Below are 20873 nucleotides of genomic sequence, written 5' to 3'. Positions count from 1 at the left end.
CAATAGGTTCTCTAAAGGTATGGAAGTTTGGTTAGGTAGGAGAAAGTAATCATGCATCTGAATAAATCTGGGGGAGGTTCACCATCACCAATTCTAATCTCTCAATTTCCCCAAGTTAATTTAAACAGGCCATGCTTTCAGTTTATTTACATGCAGAAACAGGCCACATATTAATATTTACACAATGTTCTACACAATCTACCATAATGAAATATATATTACCTACCGGCCTTCTCTCTAGTTTGCTTGATTCTCGTTTCATGTTTCCATTTTCATGGCTTCTGTTGAGTAATCCACAATTATGCCTGTTAGAACTAGTCAATGAAGCTTGCAACAGATCATGATGGATTGGGGAAGATATGACCATTCTGCAAGCAGGAGCATTGCCAACTCCAGGCATTCAAAAATCCATGAGTCAAAACAGAAATAAGATTTTTTAAAATATTTCAGTGTGGAGTTTATTTGCCTTCTGGTTTTTGAGTCTTGAGGATGCATTCATTTCACAAGTTCAACTATTTCCCTGCAACACTCAGGACCAGAAGCTTTTAATTTTTTTTTTTTTTAAATAGAAGCCAAGATTCTCAGGCCAATTTCTTGATTCCAGAAGCTTTTGCTTTAAGATAGATACCAACTATTGTGAACCTCAGGATAAAGATGAGAGTTGGCAACACCGCGGGAACAGCTTGCATTAGCAAGGGATCTGAAGGGCAAAGGGAGATAAAGGTGATATGTTTGCACTTAGAAAAGGGGGAATATGGAAAATCTTTTAGAACACTGCTGGCTGATCCTTTGGTGGGCAGCAGACTTCAAAGTATCCTGCCTCTTCCCCATCAGAAGAGAGATATTTGGTCAGTGATTAAAAAAAAAAAACCACCACACAAGTAGCAGAGAACTCCCCCAACCCCTTCAAAAGAGGCAGTAGTAACAGCAGCCATCATTCAGAGGCAAAAATGAAGGCCAGATCCCACTTTCCATATTCACAGATAGCCATTGGCCAATGTTTAAAAGGACATCTAAACCAGGTGCCTAAGTGGCCTGATTTTTCCAGAAATGCTGAGCACCCTTCAGCTCTCTAACTTCACGAGAATGCTGAGAGTGGTGTAAGTAGCACTTCTCTTGGGCAGGGGGAGAGATCAGGCCATTTAGTTGGGCACCTAACGTTAGGCACGCAAGTTGAACATCCTGGGCACTGAATAGAATAGGATCTCTTTTGTGAGACAAGCAAACAGGATTTGAATGGTTATTCTCTTCTCCCAGAGTCTTTTTGTATCAGATACAATACCAACAACTAAAATATTTCTAATGAAAAATATATTGCATCTTCCTTTTTGTTCTAACCTTATAAAAGCAACATGGGGTAGCCATGTTAATCTGTATCTGCAAAAACAATGAGGAGTCCAATGGCACCTTAAATACTAACAGATTTATTTGGGCATAAGCGAACGCAGCATCTTCTTAAAGAAGGCACTGTGTTCTTTACCAATGCAAGATGTTACTATGAAAAAAATGTTTATGATGCTGTACCTCTGGTTTTGTAAAGAAACCTTCTGGCCAAGAATTTTTTGTTTTGCTTCAGTAACCTAAAATAGAAGCCACATATTTTAAATTTCAATATTCCTTACAATAATCTGTTAAATGAATATATGTCAGGTCTTGGGAGGGATAAAGTGGGAATTGACTAAAAATATTCCAGAATAAAGTTGCTTTTAAAATAGAAGGAATCAGTTAAGTGAAACAATATATAGTGAGATGGGGTTTCTCAAAATAGCATTTTCTCTACTTTTTCCTTGCTTTATCACTAAAAGAATTCTGAAATCACAGAATATATTACTGAAATGGTATTCAAATCAGGATAGCCCTGATAACTGCTAAGGATAAAAAACAAAATGCTAGACATGGCAAATGCTGGATAAAGATATTTAGACCGAGATAAACAATAAGTGTGAGGCTACGTCCAGACTACCCGCCGTATTGGTGGGTTAAAATCGATTGCTCGGGGATCGCGCAATATATCGATCCCCCGAGTGCTCTTATATCGATTCCGGAACTCCATCAACCCCAACGGAGTTCCGGAATCGACAGGGAGAGCCGCGAACATCGATCCCGCGCGGTGTGGACGGGTGAGTAATCCGATCTTAGATATTCGACTTCAGCTACGTTATTCACGTAGCTGAAGTTGCATATCTAAGATCGATTTCCCCCCCGTAGTGTGGACCAGCCCTAACATACTGTAGAATGTATGAGAGCAGTGCTTTGTGCTGACACCTAGTGGTAGTACTGAAAAATGTAAGATGCCAAATACTTGACTGAGATTCAGATTTTTCTTCTCAGCTAGAATTTAAGGGACATTAAACCAGGAAGAGGTAATAATGGAGTTGATAGCAAGCATAGGGGCAGTAATGGAATCTGGCTGAGAGTAGTTAAACTGCAGTTGGTTACAATAACCTCGCTTCTTTGCAACATCTGTTTAAATATTTCACTAAGGGCTGACTAACATAGAAGTGCAGTGAGTTCCTACGAGAACAGCTGAGTTTTGACACTTCACTTTACATCAAACACTCTCAAGGTACATCTACATTAGCAAACGTCTTAACTATATTTCACTCGTGATGCAGCTACACCCTTTCTACCACCAGCAACAGAAGCTTTAGGGGCAACTGTACTCACCACAAAAACAAACAAGAATTCTCCTGGCATAATGGCACTTACTAGATTGGTCTTACCTTATGTAGGTTAGTTAATAAATATCTTTCACACACACACACACACACACACACACACCTCTCGACCCCTTCTTGTTCCATTCTCTTTACCCAGCCAAACACAGTTCTCAACCAACACTTTGACTTCTCATCAGAGATGTTCCCCCCCAATTCCACCTACTTTCCCCCATCCGAATGGCTCCCAGTCCAAGTCTTCCTGCCCAGCCTGTATCAGTCTCCTCTCTACTTCCAGTCCAAGTGTCCTTTCCAGGCCAGCCTCCAGCCCCTCCTACCCTTGCCAGCCTCCTTTCTAAACTACTGCACCAAGTCCAGCTCTCATGCCTTCTGCATTTGAATCAGGCAACTTTCTTCTCCATCCTGCCTGGACATCAAAAGGGTACAAGAGCAAGAAAGAACCTCCCTGCTTTCAGTTCTGGTGCCCAGGCCTGGATCTGGCTTGCAGCAGACCAGAGCTGCAATTGCAGAGAAAATCCTCCAGATCCTCTGGCTGGAACATGCTCAGGATGTTGTGCTTCTCTAGCAAGTCCCAAGTACAAATTGTGACTTTTCCAAGGCTTAGAACTTTTTTCATGGGGATGTTGAGAGGCACATCCATGACAAAGGCTATTGGCCTCACCAGCTCCCAATACACACACCAAATTTCAAGTCCATGCTCCCAAACATGGAATGTTAGAACTTCTCATACAAAAAGGTCACTGGATTTTTAATGCGTGCTAACACTTTTCCCCTAGCTTTGTTCTCAGAAGTGACAACCATTTTGGCTGAACTTTTCCAAACCATTTCAGCCTGAGGCAGAGATCTGTCATGAAAAATTTCAGCCCAAATCATTAAAGTTGGAAAAGTTATAAGCAACTGAGAACAGAATATGAAAACGAGAAGTGTCCGGCAACCATATCAGCCCTGCCTATACCACCACTATTTTTGTATGCTACCAAATAGTAATGAGAATTACAGTAACAAAAATCAGAAGTTTCATGTGTGAAATCTATCCTGAAGGAAGTTATCAGAAGTACTTATTAACTTCTTGCAAAGACATGCAACATTCAGGCAACTTTTTGGCTTTCATTAAAGTTCTTGACAAGTTTCAGGCTTAAGTCAGACACCTATTTTATAATGAAGAGTATCTTCTCCATTATTGACTTAGTTGCGGTTTCTCAGCCTGTGAGATATGACCACCTTCCATTTCTCTATGGCAAGACTGGGATCCCAAAACATTCTGTTGTAACATGGAGTCATGATACGAAAGAGGCTGAGAACCACTGATTTTAGTTCATCCTCTCCATCCAGGCAAGAAAAAAAATTGACTATTTAAACACAGCAAGATATTCTCAATCTCATTTAAATCAAGTTAATGTACGTTGGTAAGGAAAACAAATTTAATGGTCTAGACTCAAATGGCTGCACCATATGACGTCCACTACAACCTGCACCAAAATATAATTACTCCTTTAAAGAGAAACACAAGCTTTTGGGTCCAATCCTGTGAAGTGAGACATGAGTCTCACATCTCCAGTTTTCATCCATGTCTATCATTGCTTGTTCCTAGCTTATAGGATCAATTTCAACCTTCTCAGAAAAGCTTTTCACTTCATCTGCAGTTAAGAGACACAGCCTATTGAAACTTATTACCATTGACTGGTTGCTAAATATAAAGCAAACGTGATTTAGTTTTGGTTCCTACACCAATATTTTCTCAAACTTTACCTTCTCATAATTCAGAGAGTCAGAGGAATTTTCAAAGTCATAGGAATTCATCCTGCAAAGCAACATGTACTTAATATATCAAATGTTTCTGGCATACAATTATGAAAGAACACTCAACTTGCATAACTTCACTAAAAATAGAGTGCTGAAAAAAACTGCAGCCATTTACAATATCTATCATTAATATGATATACAGAGTTCATGTATCTAAAACTTAACAAGATGCATTAACAACAGTCAGAGCAAGCATTTATTCTTGTTTTAAGTCTTGGTTTCTTATCTCTTTCTCCTCCCCACTCTACTTTTTGTGTGTGTGTGTGGGGGAGTTCTCATGCCTTGTTTCCTTAGAAAGTAAGTTCAGGACAATTGTGCATCTTTGTGCGTCTTTTAAGCCAACTTAGCACATTACTTATTTATATAAATTATCTTTCTATTATTATTGCTGGCTTTTGGTGAACAGAGAAAGGCAAGAAAAAAATATCACTAGTGTATGCAGATAGGATTTTGAAAAGAACTCAAGAGACTTTAAAAGAGGCCTTTTCCCTAACCACATCTGAAAAAGTCACCTCTTACTGGTTGCTCTCTAGTCACATCTCTATATCGCATCTGGAAATAGGCTTCATATTTCCCAACATTAGTAAAAGCGTGTGTGTAAAGTCGTCAGTGTTTATTAGATTTAGCACCATTTAAAAATTAGCTGTCAAAATAGCTGTGTATTCTACCCTTCTGTTTAACAGCGGAAGACTGGTGCATGCACAGAACTAGGTCCTTTCTCCCATGCTGTGGATTCCCAACAGGAAAGATGGAAGCCACTTTGCTTTTAGAACTACATTGAAGCAATCCTGCAGTGGCAAAGCGATGGAGAGCTAGACAACCTAGAATTTCATCTTCTCCATTTCTAATGTCTGTGAAGTCAACCCCTTTCTCAACAGGAGGCACCTGCTGTGATAAATTCAAATATTCACTAAGATTTCTATGTTTTAAACCAAAGATTTTCTATGTCAATTATTCAGTTTCCATCCACAACCAATTCAAAATTTCAGCTAAAAGTTCTGTTTTTTTTTGACATCTCATTTTTGAACACTCGGGGATTGAAACTGCCACATTTTTAGCTAACTGCAGTGAAAATCTCAATATCACCCTAATTTTAAGAACAATAATTCTTATTTGTTCTGATAACACTAAGAATCTGACAGAACATTAGATATTCAAAACTTAAAATGTTATACATATGAAGCATAGACACATCATCTAAGGATACAAAAAGAACACCCAGATACTGTGGAGAACTTTGTGAGGGAAGTTGCGGTTACTACAAGCAGCAGAGAATTGGTTCCATAGTTTAAATGGCATAATTATGTTTGAATCAACACCCAGTCATATGGATGGATGAGATTTAGCGATGTTTCTTCCTCCCTGTTTTTCTGCCTGCAGATTCAAGATGACAATGCCCGAGTTTATAGTGGTATGGCTCTCAGAGATGTAGACACTAAAAAGATTATATTCAGATTTTAGAGAAGACAGATGCATTTGAAAGAAGCAACTAAATTATTTCATTTTCTGTTGCCTTCATGCGTGAGTGATCATCTAAACCCACTAAATGGAGCCAGTCAGCTAAACCCCATTTCCTCTCAGTCTTTTGGAAGAATTTCTCCAAAGTTTCACTTTTAACTAGTCTAGAAAATGGCAGTCAGCATCTTTTGCTACAACAGACCATGAAGTACTCCATGTATGCCTTTGGAATCCAAGTGACTGGATTTTAATTCAGTGGCTCACAGAGTGGTGTTGGGTTGTTGCATGACTGAAAAGGGTGCAGTTCAGGAGCATGGTGTTAAAGCATGGCACTCTGGCTATCCTCTGCTTCCTGGGTCCCTAAAGGGGCTACTCAAAAGCTAGGCAGACCCCTTCAAAACTTAAGAATACATCAGTCTAGTGCTTCCAAGTTTAAAATTTATATTATATATAAAAATAAAAACCCATACACTACATGCAAAAAAAGTATTGATGGAACTTGTCTAATCTGTTCTGAAATTGTTATTTGACATCATATAGTAACATTTGCAAATTAGGTCACTGGCAGCCATACTAAAGTAAATTTACAGAGGCCACCAGTCTTCCTCTTTCAGGGCATAAATATAATCAGTGAGAGTCAAAAAGAAATTTCCTCTGTGGTATATCAGTTAGCTCTTTTATGGTATTGGCAGTATAGGAATGGATCCTCCTTTGAAGCACTGGCAACCTCAACAAGACTGATTAATTGCTGTACTGGAAAATATCACTAGAGGGCATCGCTGCTCTAGTCAGTTTACACTCTATCTTAGCTGAGAGCAGCCGAGAAGCATTTTTTCCTTAATCCAGTTTTAACAATGAACATGACTAGTAGGAACATTTAAGCTACAGTGCACTGAGGTTTAATACACGTTCAAGATTCATATATTGTACTTTGCTTCTATTATTTCTTTGCCCAAGCTTGTTCTTCTATTCTTCTTCTCCCATTCAACAACCTAAAAGAAAGGAGGTTATAGGATTTAAAACTACAGCACACAGAGTAAAGCTATTTACTCAGTATGTTGAAACTGAAAATAGACACATTCATCCATATTAGTTCATAGAATCACTCCAAAACTAATTAATAACATAATCCACCATAATACCATGTTCTATAATACTTTATACCCAGAAGTTAGGGAAGGGGTGGACCAGTGAGGAAACAACCAGAACAGGGGTAGAGAAGATAGAATACTTAAAATCTTTAATTCATTCACAGGATAGGCACAGTCATGAAAGTTTGACCTTGCCTGCCCAGAAAAGACAAAAGTAAAAGTTTATTTCATAGTACCTGGGCACCTGAGGCCAGGGACCAGTTATAGTAGGTTGAATTTTCACAGGTGCTGACCACTGACCTTAAATCAAATATCACTTTTATTTAGATGTCCAGGTATTCGAATCCTTTTGAAGAGACATCAGACTACTTCTGATGAGGTACCTTATTTTAGGCATTTATGTTTGAAGATTCTAGCTAAGATTTCTAGGTTCTTTATTATTAATTTCTCCCCCACATTACAAGGGTGAAAGAACAGACCAAGAGACAGTAATGATAACACTCAGGAGCCCCAGTCACGGGCCTGGTTACCATTGGGCTAAGAACTGTACAAACAGAACAAGACTGTTCTGTCTCAATATGTAATCAATAGTTGCAGTGTTCTAATTTAATTGTTCTACTGTGAAGAAAAAAAGCACTTAAAGAAAAATTTTTTGCATGGAAATTGTGCCCCAATACAGACATATCTACCTCTGGGGAATGTTCTTCTATAACCTGTATATCTGGCTGTTCTTCTACAGGTGGCTCACTATAAACAACAGAAGGAAAGGGTGAGAAAACAATTCTAAAGTACCATCAATTTAAAGCCAGTTAAAACAAGTGATGTGAAGGTAATACCATAGCCTAGTTAACTTCAATGCAATAAAGACTGGGGGAAAGAGGAGAGAGAATTGTTCAGTTCCAACAACACAAACTAGTAATAAGGGAAATACTATTCTATACCACTATTAAGAAAGAGGAGATAGCTAGGCTTTAAGGTTGGAGACAGTTAGTGGGACTACTACATGGCAAAGATAAAACTGTGTTAATATAGCTACTTGACAACCAAACAACCCAGAGCACATTAGAAAAGTTAACCCTGTAATACAAAGTATTTGACCAATTTTTTGGATTGGTTAAATGAAAAACAGCAGTTAAGGTCACAGCAAACCACTAAGAACAGGAATAACATTCAGAAGTTCTGATTATAAACTTTTCTTCTATGATCAATAGGCAGCTTCTCCCCACCCCAACCCTTTTTCCTATTACTGTAGTGTAACCCCTTTAGAGTCCAGACCCACTAGGGACTCACTCCTGGACTATAGCAGCAATGGCTACAGAGGCTCAGGATTCCGTTGCCCAAATTGCTTAAGATCCAGGGTAGAGAGAGAACTGGCTAGCAACACTACCAGAACCAACCAGAACTCAGAGACAAAGTGTTTGGTTTTACTTTTGTTTTTTTGGCTGTGTTTGTTGTGCAGCAGGGAGAAAAACATCACAGCCAGGGAGGACCCTTCTATTCTCCACACTCCTTACCAAGAGAAAAGCCTTTTGAGATTCCTGGCTCAGTGTCATCTCAGCAGAGACCAGAAACTTAGAAGGCAGAGGAGAATCATGGTCAGGCTACCAAGAACCAACCTAACAGCAGTGGAATCCAGACTACAGAGCCACAAGAATGATCTTACCATCCTTGGTGTGGATGCTTTGTTTATTTTGCTATTTTATTTTAAGATGGCCACTGAGTTCTGCACTGCACCACCCATCACAGACTGAGCCTAAATTCACTATTTGCCTAGCCACGTTCTGGCAGGGAGCATAGTGTTATTTCTTCTGGCTGTAAATGTTGGGAGAGGTAGAGTTATGTATTATTGTTTGTGCTTATCTTAATCCTCTTTGCCACTGTCCCTTATTCTGAGTGCCCCATACCTAATAAAGCTCCAGTTACTGTTTTGTTACTCTGGGAATTGTGATTGCTGTTTTATTTGTGTGAAATACTGACACTCCTCTGTATGAGATTGTGTATGAAATACTGTGTTCTCTGAGCTAGGAGGGGTTTCCTTGAGTGGAGGCACCAGGCACCTTATAGGTAAATCCAGGACCCATAACTATGAAGAAAAAAGAAGGCGGCTGCAGCCATGCCATAGGGCTAGGTTTACAGCAGTAAACACCAGTTTTGACGCAGTAACAACTAAGTTCTGGATGGCTTGTTAAACAGAAACATACAGAAGTTCCCTAGGAAATTTTAATCTTTTGGACAAGATCTTGTATCTCCAAAGTGCTCACCTGGTTTTATCATTCAGTTGAGGTGACGGAGTTTTAGACTTTTTTGCTGAAAGAGTTTGGGAAACTGCAGCTTCACACTCTGAAAATTTTAAGAGGTAAAACAGTATTTGTGCAAATCTACAAAAGCAACCCATTTCTTAAGTGTTATGCATGAATGATATTTATAAACTACAAGAAGTCATGCCTGACCTTGGCTTAGCTTAGCATCTTCGGTTTCAGTCTGTTGGCTTCCCATGCTCGTAGTGATACCAGAACTAGTTTTATGCTGGTTTGAGATATGAAATTAACAACATGATATGCATGTGACACTAACATTTATGTTTACTCCAAGAGAAGTGCAGCTAGGAAACATTCCTGAATATTCAAATGGATTGTTCCATTTGGTGGGAAAGTGCTAGTCTGTGTGACTTAATTATGGCTGCACTTATGAACTGAAATGTTCCTGAGCAGTAAACTCTAGCATCTTTTTTTGAAAGTTTGGGAAAACACATTTTTACCTTCCCCTGATAGATGTGAGACTTGGAAAGACAGGGTAAAATTTTCTAAATGGCCTAAGTCACTGTAGCACATTTGAAAGTACCATCCACCATGTCTATGAAAAGAAGGGAGAAACTATTACATTTCTACATAGGATCCCAAAACACTCCTACTTACTGTAGAAGTACTTACTGATTGATCACTATATTGAGATGTCAGGATGTCAGATAAAGAGTCTGTTTTTTCCATGTTTGTAGAATCTTTCTTCCACTGTAAGTAGCTGGATTCATTAGTTATTACTGTGAAACAGTAATTTGGGAAATAATATCTTAATACATAGATTTTCTCCTTTCTTTATTTCCAGCAAAATGTGAAGGGCACTACAGCCTTCTACATTGTATTGACCAATAAAAAACATACAAATCCTCCACACTGAACACATAGTCAATAGAAACAACTAGGTAGGTATTGTCTTCCCCCTGCTACTTCTCCACTGTGTTCTATACCTGTGTCTCTAATCAGGCTATACGCTCTTTGGAGTAGGGACTATAATTTATGTTTGTACAATGCACAGCATAATGGGACCAAACCCTTCCCCATAAATCATGGCTAGGTCCTCTCTGAGCTATTATTCTGAAAATATCAAACCAACATTCTGCAGTTGGCATTAAACCCCACAAATACATTCCATGGAGCAGCTGGGTGATCAAATACTTAAGGGGTATCTATTTTGGTGAGGTTTGCCTTCCTGCGTATTTCAGATAGACAAAGAATGAACAGCAGCAAACAGTCCTGTGGCACCTTATAAACTAACAGATGTTTTGGAGCATGAGCTTTCATCGACGAAATGAGTATTCACCCACAAAAGCTCATGCTCCAAAACATCTGTTAGTCTATAAGGTGCCACAGGACTCTTTACTGCTTTTACAGATCCAGACTAAACACGGCTACCCCTCTGATACTTGAAAGAATGAACAGCCGCAGCTTCTAATCTACCTGCTGTCCACTTTATACAGCTGAGCCTCCACTGAATTTGGGGACCTTCAGTAACAGATTGATTTAGGGGCAGCAAGGTTGGCAGGGAGATGGGGAAAAAGCTACTAAACCAGTGCTAGTTATTGTCTCAGATAACTGGATCTAGAAAATGTAGTTGAGTAGCTGCCTTAGGCATTTCTGATGCTTTAATTGTGGCATCAGTGCATCACCATAGCTAATAGGAAAGTGGTGAGTTGCCTTTATGTTTTACACCAAAGTGAGAGTGCTGCCTAAGAGATTTGCTGCAAATTTTGTCAATTAAATCCAGAAGTACCATGAATGCTGGTAGTTCAGGGATATTGTAGGAGAAAAAGCAACCCAGCGGACACAAAAAACTGTGGTGCCTTCTTTGTCTTAAACCTTCCTGCAGTATTTTGCCCCATCAGCATATAAAGACAGCACCACAGTCTAGTTTTTATTAGAAAATTGGGTCATGTTAGAGCCTTTGCAGTTAGTGTGAACAGGGACAAATCATGTTTAACATCTTATCAACTGGTCGTGGTATACCCAACAGAAACTAGGGGTTTTACCCAAGTCCAGGTGACACAGTGTTAAAAAGTTTGCACCTGTCAATATTGACTGAAAAATGTGATTAATATGTTCATTAGTATGACTTCAAGATAGTCTTTTAACATGACCTAGTTTTCTAGAAGAGATAAGCCCCAATACACTAATGTATAACTACTTGCATTATTTCTGAATTTCACCGTATAATATTAAAACAACAAAATAAGAGAGGCAGATTTACTAGCCAAAACAAGTAGCCGTCCCATGGGTTCAATATGCAAGGTGAGTTATGAAAAGGTCTACAGTTCTAAGATTTTATTAGGAAGGCTTTATTTTTCAATTTCAAAATTCGGAACCAGGATTTAATTTGAAAATACATGGGACTCAGCATCATTAAAAGTCTCCAAGGGAAGGAAAAAAACATAAACCATAAGAACTGTAAGAAAACATTGCAGTTCTGGAAACAAAAGGAAGCCCAAAAACCACTTGCTGGTGTTCTTATCAAAGATGACTTGGTAAAACTTTTTGAGGTGCCTAGGTGACTTTGGAGGGTAAGTCCCAAAGTGAACTTTTGAAAGTTTTACCCAGTCTTCTCATTCATAGAAAACTTACATTTTAGAGACTAATGCTAAGACTTCATATCTGAGTCTATTCCATTTTTCAGAGAGATATTTTTAAGGCATAAATTCTACTTCAGCTACTAAATCCTGTTTGCAATTTTTATTCTCTTCATTAATGTTGCTTTTTGTCTTGAGACATTTTCAACATGGCTTTATGACTTCAGCAACAGTACCTCAGTTCCCACTGTTAAAGATCTAATCACTATGGAAATTATATAGAAAGTTACTTTAAAGTGAAAATCTCTACAGCTGCTGATGCTTTCTGGAGAATAGCCATTTTCTGGTGTCATTCATAATTCTTAGAATTCCATCAGCTACAAGAAATCTAGGTTTTTAAAAACTCACATGTTCCATTTTGCTTTGTTTGTTCCTCGGTGCTGATGAGATCCTCGTTATCAGTCTTGATCTGTTGGTGTAAAGTAATCTAACATTACTGTTGTCTTTAAAAAAATTGGTCCTGCTTTGAGCAGGGGTTGGATTAGATGACCCCCTGAGGTCCCTTCCAACCCTGATATTCTATGATTCTATGAAAAACAAAACCCAACCCAACCCCACCACAATTCTTTATCCAAGAAACCCAATTTCCTATACAGAAATATTTTAGGTAACAAAGCGTTGAATAATGCTAGTGACATAAAATGTTGCTCTCAGGGTATTACTGTAGTCAATACTTGGAAATCATTTACTCTGCTGCCAGGATAAAAGTATGCTCATTCACCACACATCTTTATTCCCTTGGTATTTAGGTACTTCTGTGGGTTCCATAATGAGAGTTTCTACCAAGTACATAAAAAAAAACAGTCAGTCGGTCTTCCTTCCTTGCCCATAGAGTTTCATTAGTTTACAGGAGTATGATCACAGTTTTTTACTTTCATCTGAATATTTGAATGTTGCAAGACCCACAAGCTTCTCTTTTCCCAATGTGCATGTCATGGTCCATTTTACGCTATGAGCTAACAAGAAAACACGTTTGTATTTTTAGGTTCCCCATTTATCTGAATAGAATGATGTACTTCAAAGCACAATAATAGGATAAACTTAAATACTTATATTGAATCAACTATGCAGGTAAACAAACCCATTATTAGGCAGCCAGTAGTAGCTCAAGGCCTCACCTTCTAAACACAGCCATTCTTTTGGGCATTAAAAAGAAACTTTTTAAAGGGGTGGGGAATGTCTTCCCTTTTGGTCAAAGTACCACAGCATCTGACTTACATATGGACAGTTACTGAACATTAGAAGGAGAAGGAACATTTAATTATGGATATCCGTAAGAGTACAGACATCAGCCTTAACCTGAGTTCATGTCCAGTATTCTGGTGGAATACTAAGTAGACACAACCTGAATTTCTAGTGCAGAAGACTAAAGACTAGTCTATACTACTGAGGCTTTGCTGGTATAACTAGACAGGTATAGCTATTCCAGCAAAGCTCCCTAGTGTAGATGCAGCGTATGCCAACAGAAGGCGTTTGTCTGCCAATATAGCTGTCTCACCACTGAGGGTTTTGCTGGCATAACTATGTTGACTAGGATGTGGGGGCTTTCCTATACACCGAACCAACATATCTATGCCAGCAGAACTTTTTAGTTTAGACCTGGCCTTGGTAGGGGAGACAAGAAAAAGACTGCATAGTATACTAAGAAGGCTTGAAAGATTTTTCCATAGCATCAAAACAGGAAACAAAACATTTTTCTCCTTCTCTGGTTAAATCTAATAGCCAGGATCTTCAGGGCTAGTTAAACTTTCAACCAATGCATTTGAAAAGGGAACCACGATGTTTAAAAGTCTTATGACTGTAAATGATTATACAATAAAGCCAAAAACTAATACTTGCCATCATTTTGTCTTTTCCCAGAACTTCGTAGAGTGTATTTAAAATATCAAATTTGGCATTGAAGTGAATTTTGATTTTTGTTACTTCTTTGCCATTGATCATAGTAGGGTTCTTCATGTATATTTTAACTATCTTTTCTCCATTATCCTCTATTTAAAAAAGGAAATTAGAATCTGCTTTAGAATTACACAGAAAGTGCTAGTATATCACTGAAATAATTTGCATGCCATTTCCCACACCAAGAGAGTCACTCTTTTCAAAAGTAAATAAATGTTGAGTATGCACCAAGTTTTATCCTCCTCTCATTACAGGGTACAAATAAGTGTATATCCATGTCCTGGGCCTCTCCATAAACCAACCAGTGCACTTAGATGACACAGCCCTCATGGAGCTAAACTCTATACCACACAGAAGGTTACAGAGTCCCTCTATGAGCCCCCTCTGCAGCCTTGCCACCTGTGTATCTAAAATGTAGCAGCTAGGTCATGTTTGTGACTGTCTACTTCACCATCACAGCTAGGAGTCTTTGCCTCAAAGATCCATGTTTGCTCCCAATGGGAGGGAACCACCAATTACATCCATGGGAGTAGGGGGAGGCCCAAATTAGTATTTATTGCTTCATGGTCCCAGCACATATTTGATCTCTATTTTAGTTATGTTAGACAGAATCTAGTACATCCCTAAAAAGTACCCTTTGCTAGGTTAGCCTTAGAAAAAAGCCTTTTCAGGGCCCATTCTCCCTCCCAGTGAAGGTCTTTCCATTGACTTCAGTTAGCATTACATTGGGCCCATGGGGAAGATCATACATTTTCATGATAGGTATTCATAGCAGCAGACATTTATGTATATGCAGAATACTTAAATGAAGTTATTTAAAAAACATGCTATTTGTTAGAATGGATTGAACTTAATTTCAATTCTTATTTAAATATATTGCAGAAAATAAAGCCAAAAACACAATAAAAGTTTTATGAGTTAGACTCTCGACCTCAAATTATGTTGCAAATTTTCGTGTGTTAGCAGCTGACTACACTTGGCAACTGTGATCCTGTTGGATGCTTCTTGGAAGTTCAGTGTAAAGGTATGAATATAAATCTGCAGTTTCTTTTGGCTACTTTTGATTGTAAAGATAATATCCTTTGTTTAATCTTACCTTTCAGACTGTAACTACTGACCACTTCCGTTGGCAGCCTCACTGAGTCCCAAAGAGCACCCTAAAAAAGGATTTGGGAGTGAATTCTTTTCAAATATTTTAGCTTAATCAAAAAGTAATCAGAGGATGTATTTACCTCAGCGCTGTCTATGTAGAAAGACACACTCTGACTTCCAGCATTGAAGTCAATCCAAAACTCCTCCAGTTTCTCATCTGATGGCTTCTTCACCTTAAGAAATGGAACAGCCATTGCCATTATTTCCAGAAGAATCCATACAAAAATACAGTACTGGTGCCCTCAACTCTGCTAACTAGCTTAACTAGAAATGAATTATCCTTAGCGTGACCACTTAAATTTGTTTCTAAATGGTATGAAGAGGTGAACTACTAGCCTGCAACTGACTTATAATGCCAGCAGAACCAGAAAATTGCTGTACATTAGCCAAGGGAAAATAATGTTTACTTAAGACTGAAGCAAATACTGCACAATTGTTTTGTTCAAGTTTCTAGGAAGTCTTATTTATTTTTCAGTACTTATTAAGCAGAGCTGATGGTTGCCTCTTTGGACTAATACTTCTGTTACTTACGTTAGTTTGATAAATTTCTAAGGAGCACAGCACCATGTATTTAACATCCTCTTATATAAAGAACTGTGAAACCTAGCCATGATATAGGGATCCTCATGTGGATCTGTAGGGTGAGATGCTAGCCTGTGATCTGTTCTGTGGGGGTAGGGAGGCAAACCTTGCCCTTTGACACCCATTTTGGGAGGAACTGTTCAAGGGCAATCTCCATTTTCCTCCCTGTTCCCTTCCTAGTTCCTGTAGTAAAACACAGGTGATTCATCTCATGGTCTTTAAGAGAGCCAGTCTATTCAGCTTCTTTATTGTCTGGCTGACCCAAATAGTAGGTAACTAGACAATAAAATGGAAAAAGTGGTAAAACAGCAGTTTAGCAAAGCAAACATGTACAGGAGTATTCCCTTCACATGGTTGTAGGATGTAGCAGAACTTTAATCACATGAGGTTGTTTTGTCCATTTTTAACAGTGTAGTAACAGTGTAAGAAATGCACCAGAGTACATAAAAAACACTTACCTCCTCCATGTCAGCAAAAGCAGATATGCAGGGAAATGAATAAACTCTGCAAAAGAAGCATACTTGAACATAATAAATTGCTCCTGAACAAGTCAGAATGGGAATTTAAATGAAAACCCAAAAACCTGAATGAGAGGTTAAGTCTCTCTAGACTTGTTGATCAAAAGGCTGTTTCTTCTAGCAATCAAATAAGTTTGTTTTCCTTTAAGCATCTGCAATATCCTTTTAGGCAGATACTATGCAGGTATTGGGTCTTCATTCTCTTAGTAGAGGAGATCAACTCTAATAATTTATTTATTTTCAATTGTAAGGTGACCCACTGGTAGTTTTAAAAGGTGTACTTTAGAAAATAATGGGTGACCTGTGGGCCACCATTTCATTTATAAAACAACAGTAAAAGAAGGACTACTAACTTATGAAAGAAAAGAATAAAATTATCCCAGTGCCTTCTTTTATTAATATCTAAATAGTGTAAACAAACTAACTAACAGTAGCTCAGCACATTGGCTGCGTAACACTGGACTGAGAAAAAGGCTAGATAAATTTATAGGAGCCACTTTGCACTAACAGGAGACCAACTGAACCAAACTGATTCTCACTCATTGGTAGCTTTTATAAATATATGCAACAGACTTTTAGAAGAGCTTGAATAAGCTAGAATACCTCCCTGATCGCTGCAGTTTCTTAGCGCCTTTCAGAAGGGCATTAAGTGATGTGACTAGCATAACCTCATTAACTTACTTTCTGAGGGCTGATAAACACATAATAAATGATTTCAGGTTTTTAGATGTGAAAGTTTTCTCTTTCACCAAAATAAATGCAGGATTTGTAAAAGGGGTTTATTAACTACTCATTTACAGACATGTTGCAATTTACACACCACATAACCAAAGATTTGCATTATTCTTTCCAATATGTATAGATTGCCAATCACTGTGACTGTCCAGCAGGCTAGATACCACATTCCATGTTCACCATGGAGAACTTACCTTTTTTTATCCCCAAGTCTGTCATTTAGTTGATTGAGAAATTTTCTGCAGTCCTTCAAAACAAAGGACAGCTTGTAACAAAAAAAAATTAGCTACTGTTTACACTTGTAAGTAATATTTGGTTGGGTAAATAATAGTGTGGTGACTAAGACCACCGACAGGATCACTGTCGAATGATCCAAACCCAAACTGTTAGTGTCATTGGAGCTATCAGTTGATTCAAACCCAGTTTAGTTAAATCCCACACAGGAACCACACAAATTTGTACAGGAACACGAGAGAGAAAAGAGGAACAATTCAAAGGAAGAGAACATATTATAACATCACAGGTCCAATGATTGTTCACTAGGGGGCTTAGTTTAGTTACCACTGAAATCAGTGGGAGTTGGATTGGACTCATAATAGGAAAAAACTCCCTATCCAAATTATATGTACCCTATTACATTAAGCTTCTGCTCAGTTTTCTTGAACTGTTAGACAACACTAAATGGCTTGTCATTTAAAAAATAATTCCCCATGGTTATTTATATTCATGTTCTATTTGAGCAATTTTATTTACAGAAAAGAATGTTACTGTTACGTTTTTGTCATTCCTTGACTTCACTGAATTGAGGGCACGTTACATGCCTAGGTAGAATGGTCACACATTTTAGCATAATCTGTCCTTTCTGCTGTAACTGTCTATACTACATTCCTTTTCTAGTGGTGAGAAAGGGCATTTTAGCTCTTATATAAAGCTCTGATATAAAGCTTTGATGAATAAGTTAGGACACTCTGGAATGAGAGAATGCATGTGGAGAAGTCTTGAGCACAAGTTTAAAAAAAAGGGCTTGACAAGATGGAATATTTGGACATAGGCTTGACAAGACATATCTAATAGCAGATGACATGATCCAAATGGTTTGAGACAGCTGTCCTTACTGACAGTGAGTCACATAATACTCACATTAGGACTATTTAAGAAGTAGGGTTGTGAGAATCTGGTCCTAAAGTAAAAATATTAACTGTATAAGGTCTGGTGTAAGAAGGCGGCAAGGCACAACTGTAACACACATTTGTTCTTGTAGCCTCTATTCCAGGTGATTAGTTCTATTTTTTAATTAATATTTTAAGTAAATATGATGATTATGTACTTCTGTTGATGTTAACAATATGAAATTATTTCTTTGGCTTACTGAAGGATACCTTATGTTAATACAATTAATGACAATGAAATTGAACCAAATTTCTTACAAGGACATTAAAACATCTCTTCGACATTATCAGGAACTTTATATACTAAACCCTGATTAAACTAACCCCTATATAGAATTGTCAATTTTTGTTTTCAAAATAAGGACCCTTACCGTCTCAAATTCTCTATCCTTTATCTCTTTGAAAGCTTCAGCAAGATAATCATCTTCAAACCAGTTGTGAACAAGGTCATCCCTCCATTTTTTTGTTATCAGCCTACATAGTGCTTCCGAAAGAGCAACCTGAAGGTCATAATCTACATGTGATAAATACAAGAATAGACGCGTCCCTCAAAAAAAACAGAAGGTTAATATGATGGCTTAATGAATATCAGCCCACTGCATTAAATTTTATCCTAAGAAGCTGGTGCTTTGATTCAGTGATGACAAAAGCCAGACTGTCCTGCAAAATATCACAAGCGGTTTTGAGATTTCATATAGTCCCTTTATTTTATTCAACCAATTATAGTGCACTGTTAACTCTCTGTGCATGAGTGTCTGGGAGACATTCCATGAAGTAAAAAGGAAGAGAACTTCACCATCTCCAAAACTCCTTATGGCTGTTATTTCACTTGCCAAACACAGATACCTCAAAATGCTGTTTTTACAGAGAAAGGCTAAGATCTATATTTACATTATTTACTTGGTCAAAGCTATTATATTGAACAAAACAGATGAAACTCATACGTTTTATTTTTAAATTGTTAACAGGTAGATGGACTTCTTAACCACTTACCAGGCTAACAGAACAAAATGCTAACACCTGACACTGATCTCCCACAAGTTCAGTTTTGACTTACTGTACCTCAGCATATCCTTTCTTACTATTTAATTACTTGAGTATTTTTAAGTCAGTATTAGTAGCTTTTTGGTACAAGAATGAATAGGTCCTAAAATACATTTCATCTTAATTTTTATTTTCCTCAACAATCCTGTCCAAAAAGTTAAAAATACAATGTGAAGTATAACAAAGTAACAATTCATTAGGGATTTTAGGGGGAAAGAGCTTCAATTCATGAAAATAATGACTAAGTATTTCTTACCACCAACCTCCAGAATTGTTTTTGCCAGATCTTTCCTGAAACAACATAATCCATTAATGTTTTTTCCTTCCATTTTAATCCATTCAAAGCATATGGACAGTTAAAAAAAAACAAAAACAAAAAAAACTTTTACTCTAAAGTTGAACAAAAAGTGCAACCACTCATTAAAATAAAATGAAAAGCTTGCAACTTTTATCCACACTTGTACAATCCATCAGCTTTTCACTAATTGAGTTCTATCTATAGATTTTGGCCTCAGATTGTTGAAAAGCAAGTTATACTCCATAACTAAATGCTTTTCTCACTGCAACAAATGTTACAGTTGCTGTAGAGATACTCACGTAAGCGAACACATTTCTTCAGACATAGGAAATTTTCTTCTCTCTTCTCGTGGTACACTGTCCAGCATAGAGTTCAGAGTCCTCAAAGCCTTTTTTGCAGGGATTTTTTTGGAGAGGGGTGTGGGATGAGGTGGGGGGAAGATGGTGGAAAGAGATAGTATGGAGAAGAGGAGAAATAAGCCCTTAAAAGGTGGTGGGTTTTTTGGGGGGAGTAAGGGGGGATTGGTTGTTTTTTTTTAAAAACATTTGACATACATTTGTAGTTTGTATTCTCACTTGAGTCTCACCTCCTGCCGAAGTGCACAGCCAACATTTGTTTCAGTCACTAGCTGTCCTAGGTCAGGTAAGAATGAATCCAGCAACTGCTTCTTTCCTAGGAGAACAGTCAACGTTTTACATCTGGCTTAAGACTTGTCTACACACAGAACTGCACTAATAGCTATACCAGTATAGTTGAAACAGTACAACTTCCTAGTCTGAATGCAGTTATACTAGCATAAGGGGGCTTTCTACATGATAAGGAGAATAAGCTATTCAGATAGAAGTTACTTGTATATAGCTATAACTGCACCCATGCTAGAGGAGTTGTACCAATGTAACTATTTCAATAGGAAAAAAAAAAAAAATCACACCTATAACCCAAATAGTTAAATTGACACAAAAAGTGTGTAGACCAGGCTATTAGACAAGCATGTTCTGAATAATGCTGTTTCCTCCTCTGCTTCTAGCTGTTATTTTTAAGGCAGAGTAAGCAACTTGTCTCTTATTCCATGGGGATACATACACACACACACACCCCTCTATAATTCCTTTTTGCAATTCTTATTAACCCAGAATTCTACTTTCTGGGCACAGAAAAATTATAGAACTACATAGCCATTTTCAGTGGCAAATGATCTTTTTTTAAAATATATTTTTTTCCGGGGTGGGGGACAGACACAACAACATGAGGATTTTGACTATACTAAATCCATTTCAATAATACCATTTACCTTGCAACAAGCTAATTACTTACTACCAACAATTTGAAAGAAAATATTTCATTTTAGTTGTAGCACTAGCAGGGGTACATGTTCTCAGTCTATCCCAATAGTTACTAAAAAGTTAATACTCTTATTTGCATGTTACAGTAAAATTTCCTGTAAATAGTTATACATGTGGCTTTGTATGAACTCTTACTCATACAAGATCTATTTTCCCCCTTTAAAAAAAAAATACAAAGAAAAGGTTACTGAGACATGTGCAGAATAAAA

At 37.7% G+C, this 20873-nt stretch overlaps 1 protein-coding gene across 1 annotated transcript in view; it reads right to left on the bottom strand.

The window, feature by feature from the left end:
- The window catches only part of SYCP2L (synaptonemal complex protein 2 like), a 50735-nt gene that overhangs the window by 20436 nt on the left and 9426 nt on the right, over window positions 1–20873 (bottom strand). Inside the window, exons 8-25 of the mRNA XM_050939764.1 lie at window positions 19908–19993; window positions 19621–19709; window positions 19280–19314; window positions 18351–18493; window positions 17005–17057; window positions 16016–16061; window positions 15056–15148; window positions 14920–14980; window positions 13767–13915; window positions 12276–12336; window positions 9961–10067; window positions 9481–9556; window positions 9292–9370; window positions 7720–7777; window positions 6870–6931; window positions 4428–4479; window positions 1525–1580; window positions 227–281 (exon numbers count right to left, since the gene is read on the bottom strand). Coding sequence (XP_050795721.1) covers window positions 227–281; window positions 1525–1580; window positions 4428–4479; window positions 6870–6931; window positions 7720–7777; window positions 9292–9370; window positions 9481–9556; window positions 9961–10067; window positions 12276–12336; window positions 13767–13915; window positions 14920–14980; window positions 15056–15148; window positions 16016–16061; window positions 17005–17057; window positions 18351–18493; window positions 19280–19314; window positions 19621–19709; window positions 19908–19993 — 1361 coding nt within the window. The remainder of the gene's footprint in view (window positions 1–226; window positions 282–1524; window positions 1581–4427; window positions 4480–6869; window positions 6932–7719; window positions 7778–9291; window positions 9371–9480; window positions 9557–9960; window positions 10068–12275; window positions 12337–13766; window positions 13916–14919; window positions 14981–15055; window positions 15149–16015; window positions 16062–17004; window positions 17058–18350; window positions 18494–19279; window positions 19315–19620; window positions 19710–19907; window positions 19994–20873) is intronic.

The sequence above is a fragment of the Gopherus flavomarginatus genome, chromosome 2 (genome assembly GCF_025201925.1).
Source record: "Gopherus flavomarginatus isolate rGopFla2 chromosome 2, rGopFla2.mat.asm, whole genome shotgun sequence".
Taxonomy (NCBI): domain Eukaryota; kingdom Metazoa; phylum Chordata; order Testudines; family Testudinidae; genus Gopherus; species Gopherus flavomarginatus.
This window is presented reverse-complemented; position numbering and strand designations above follow the sequence as displayed.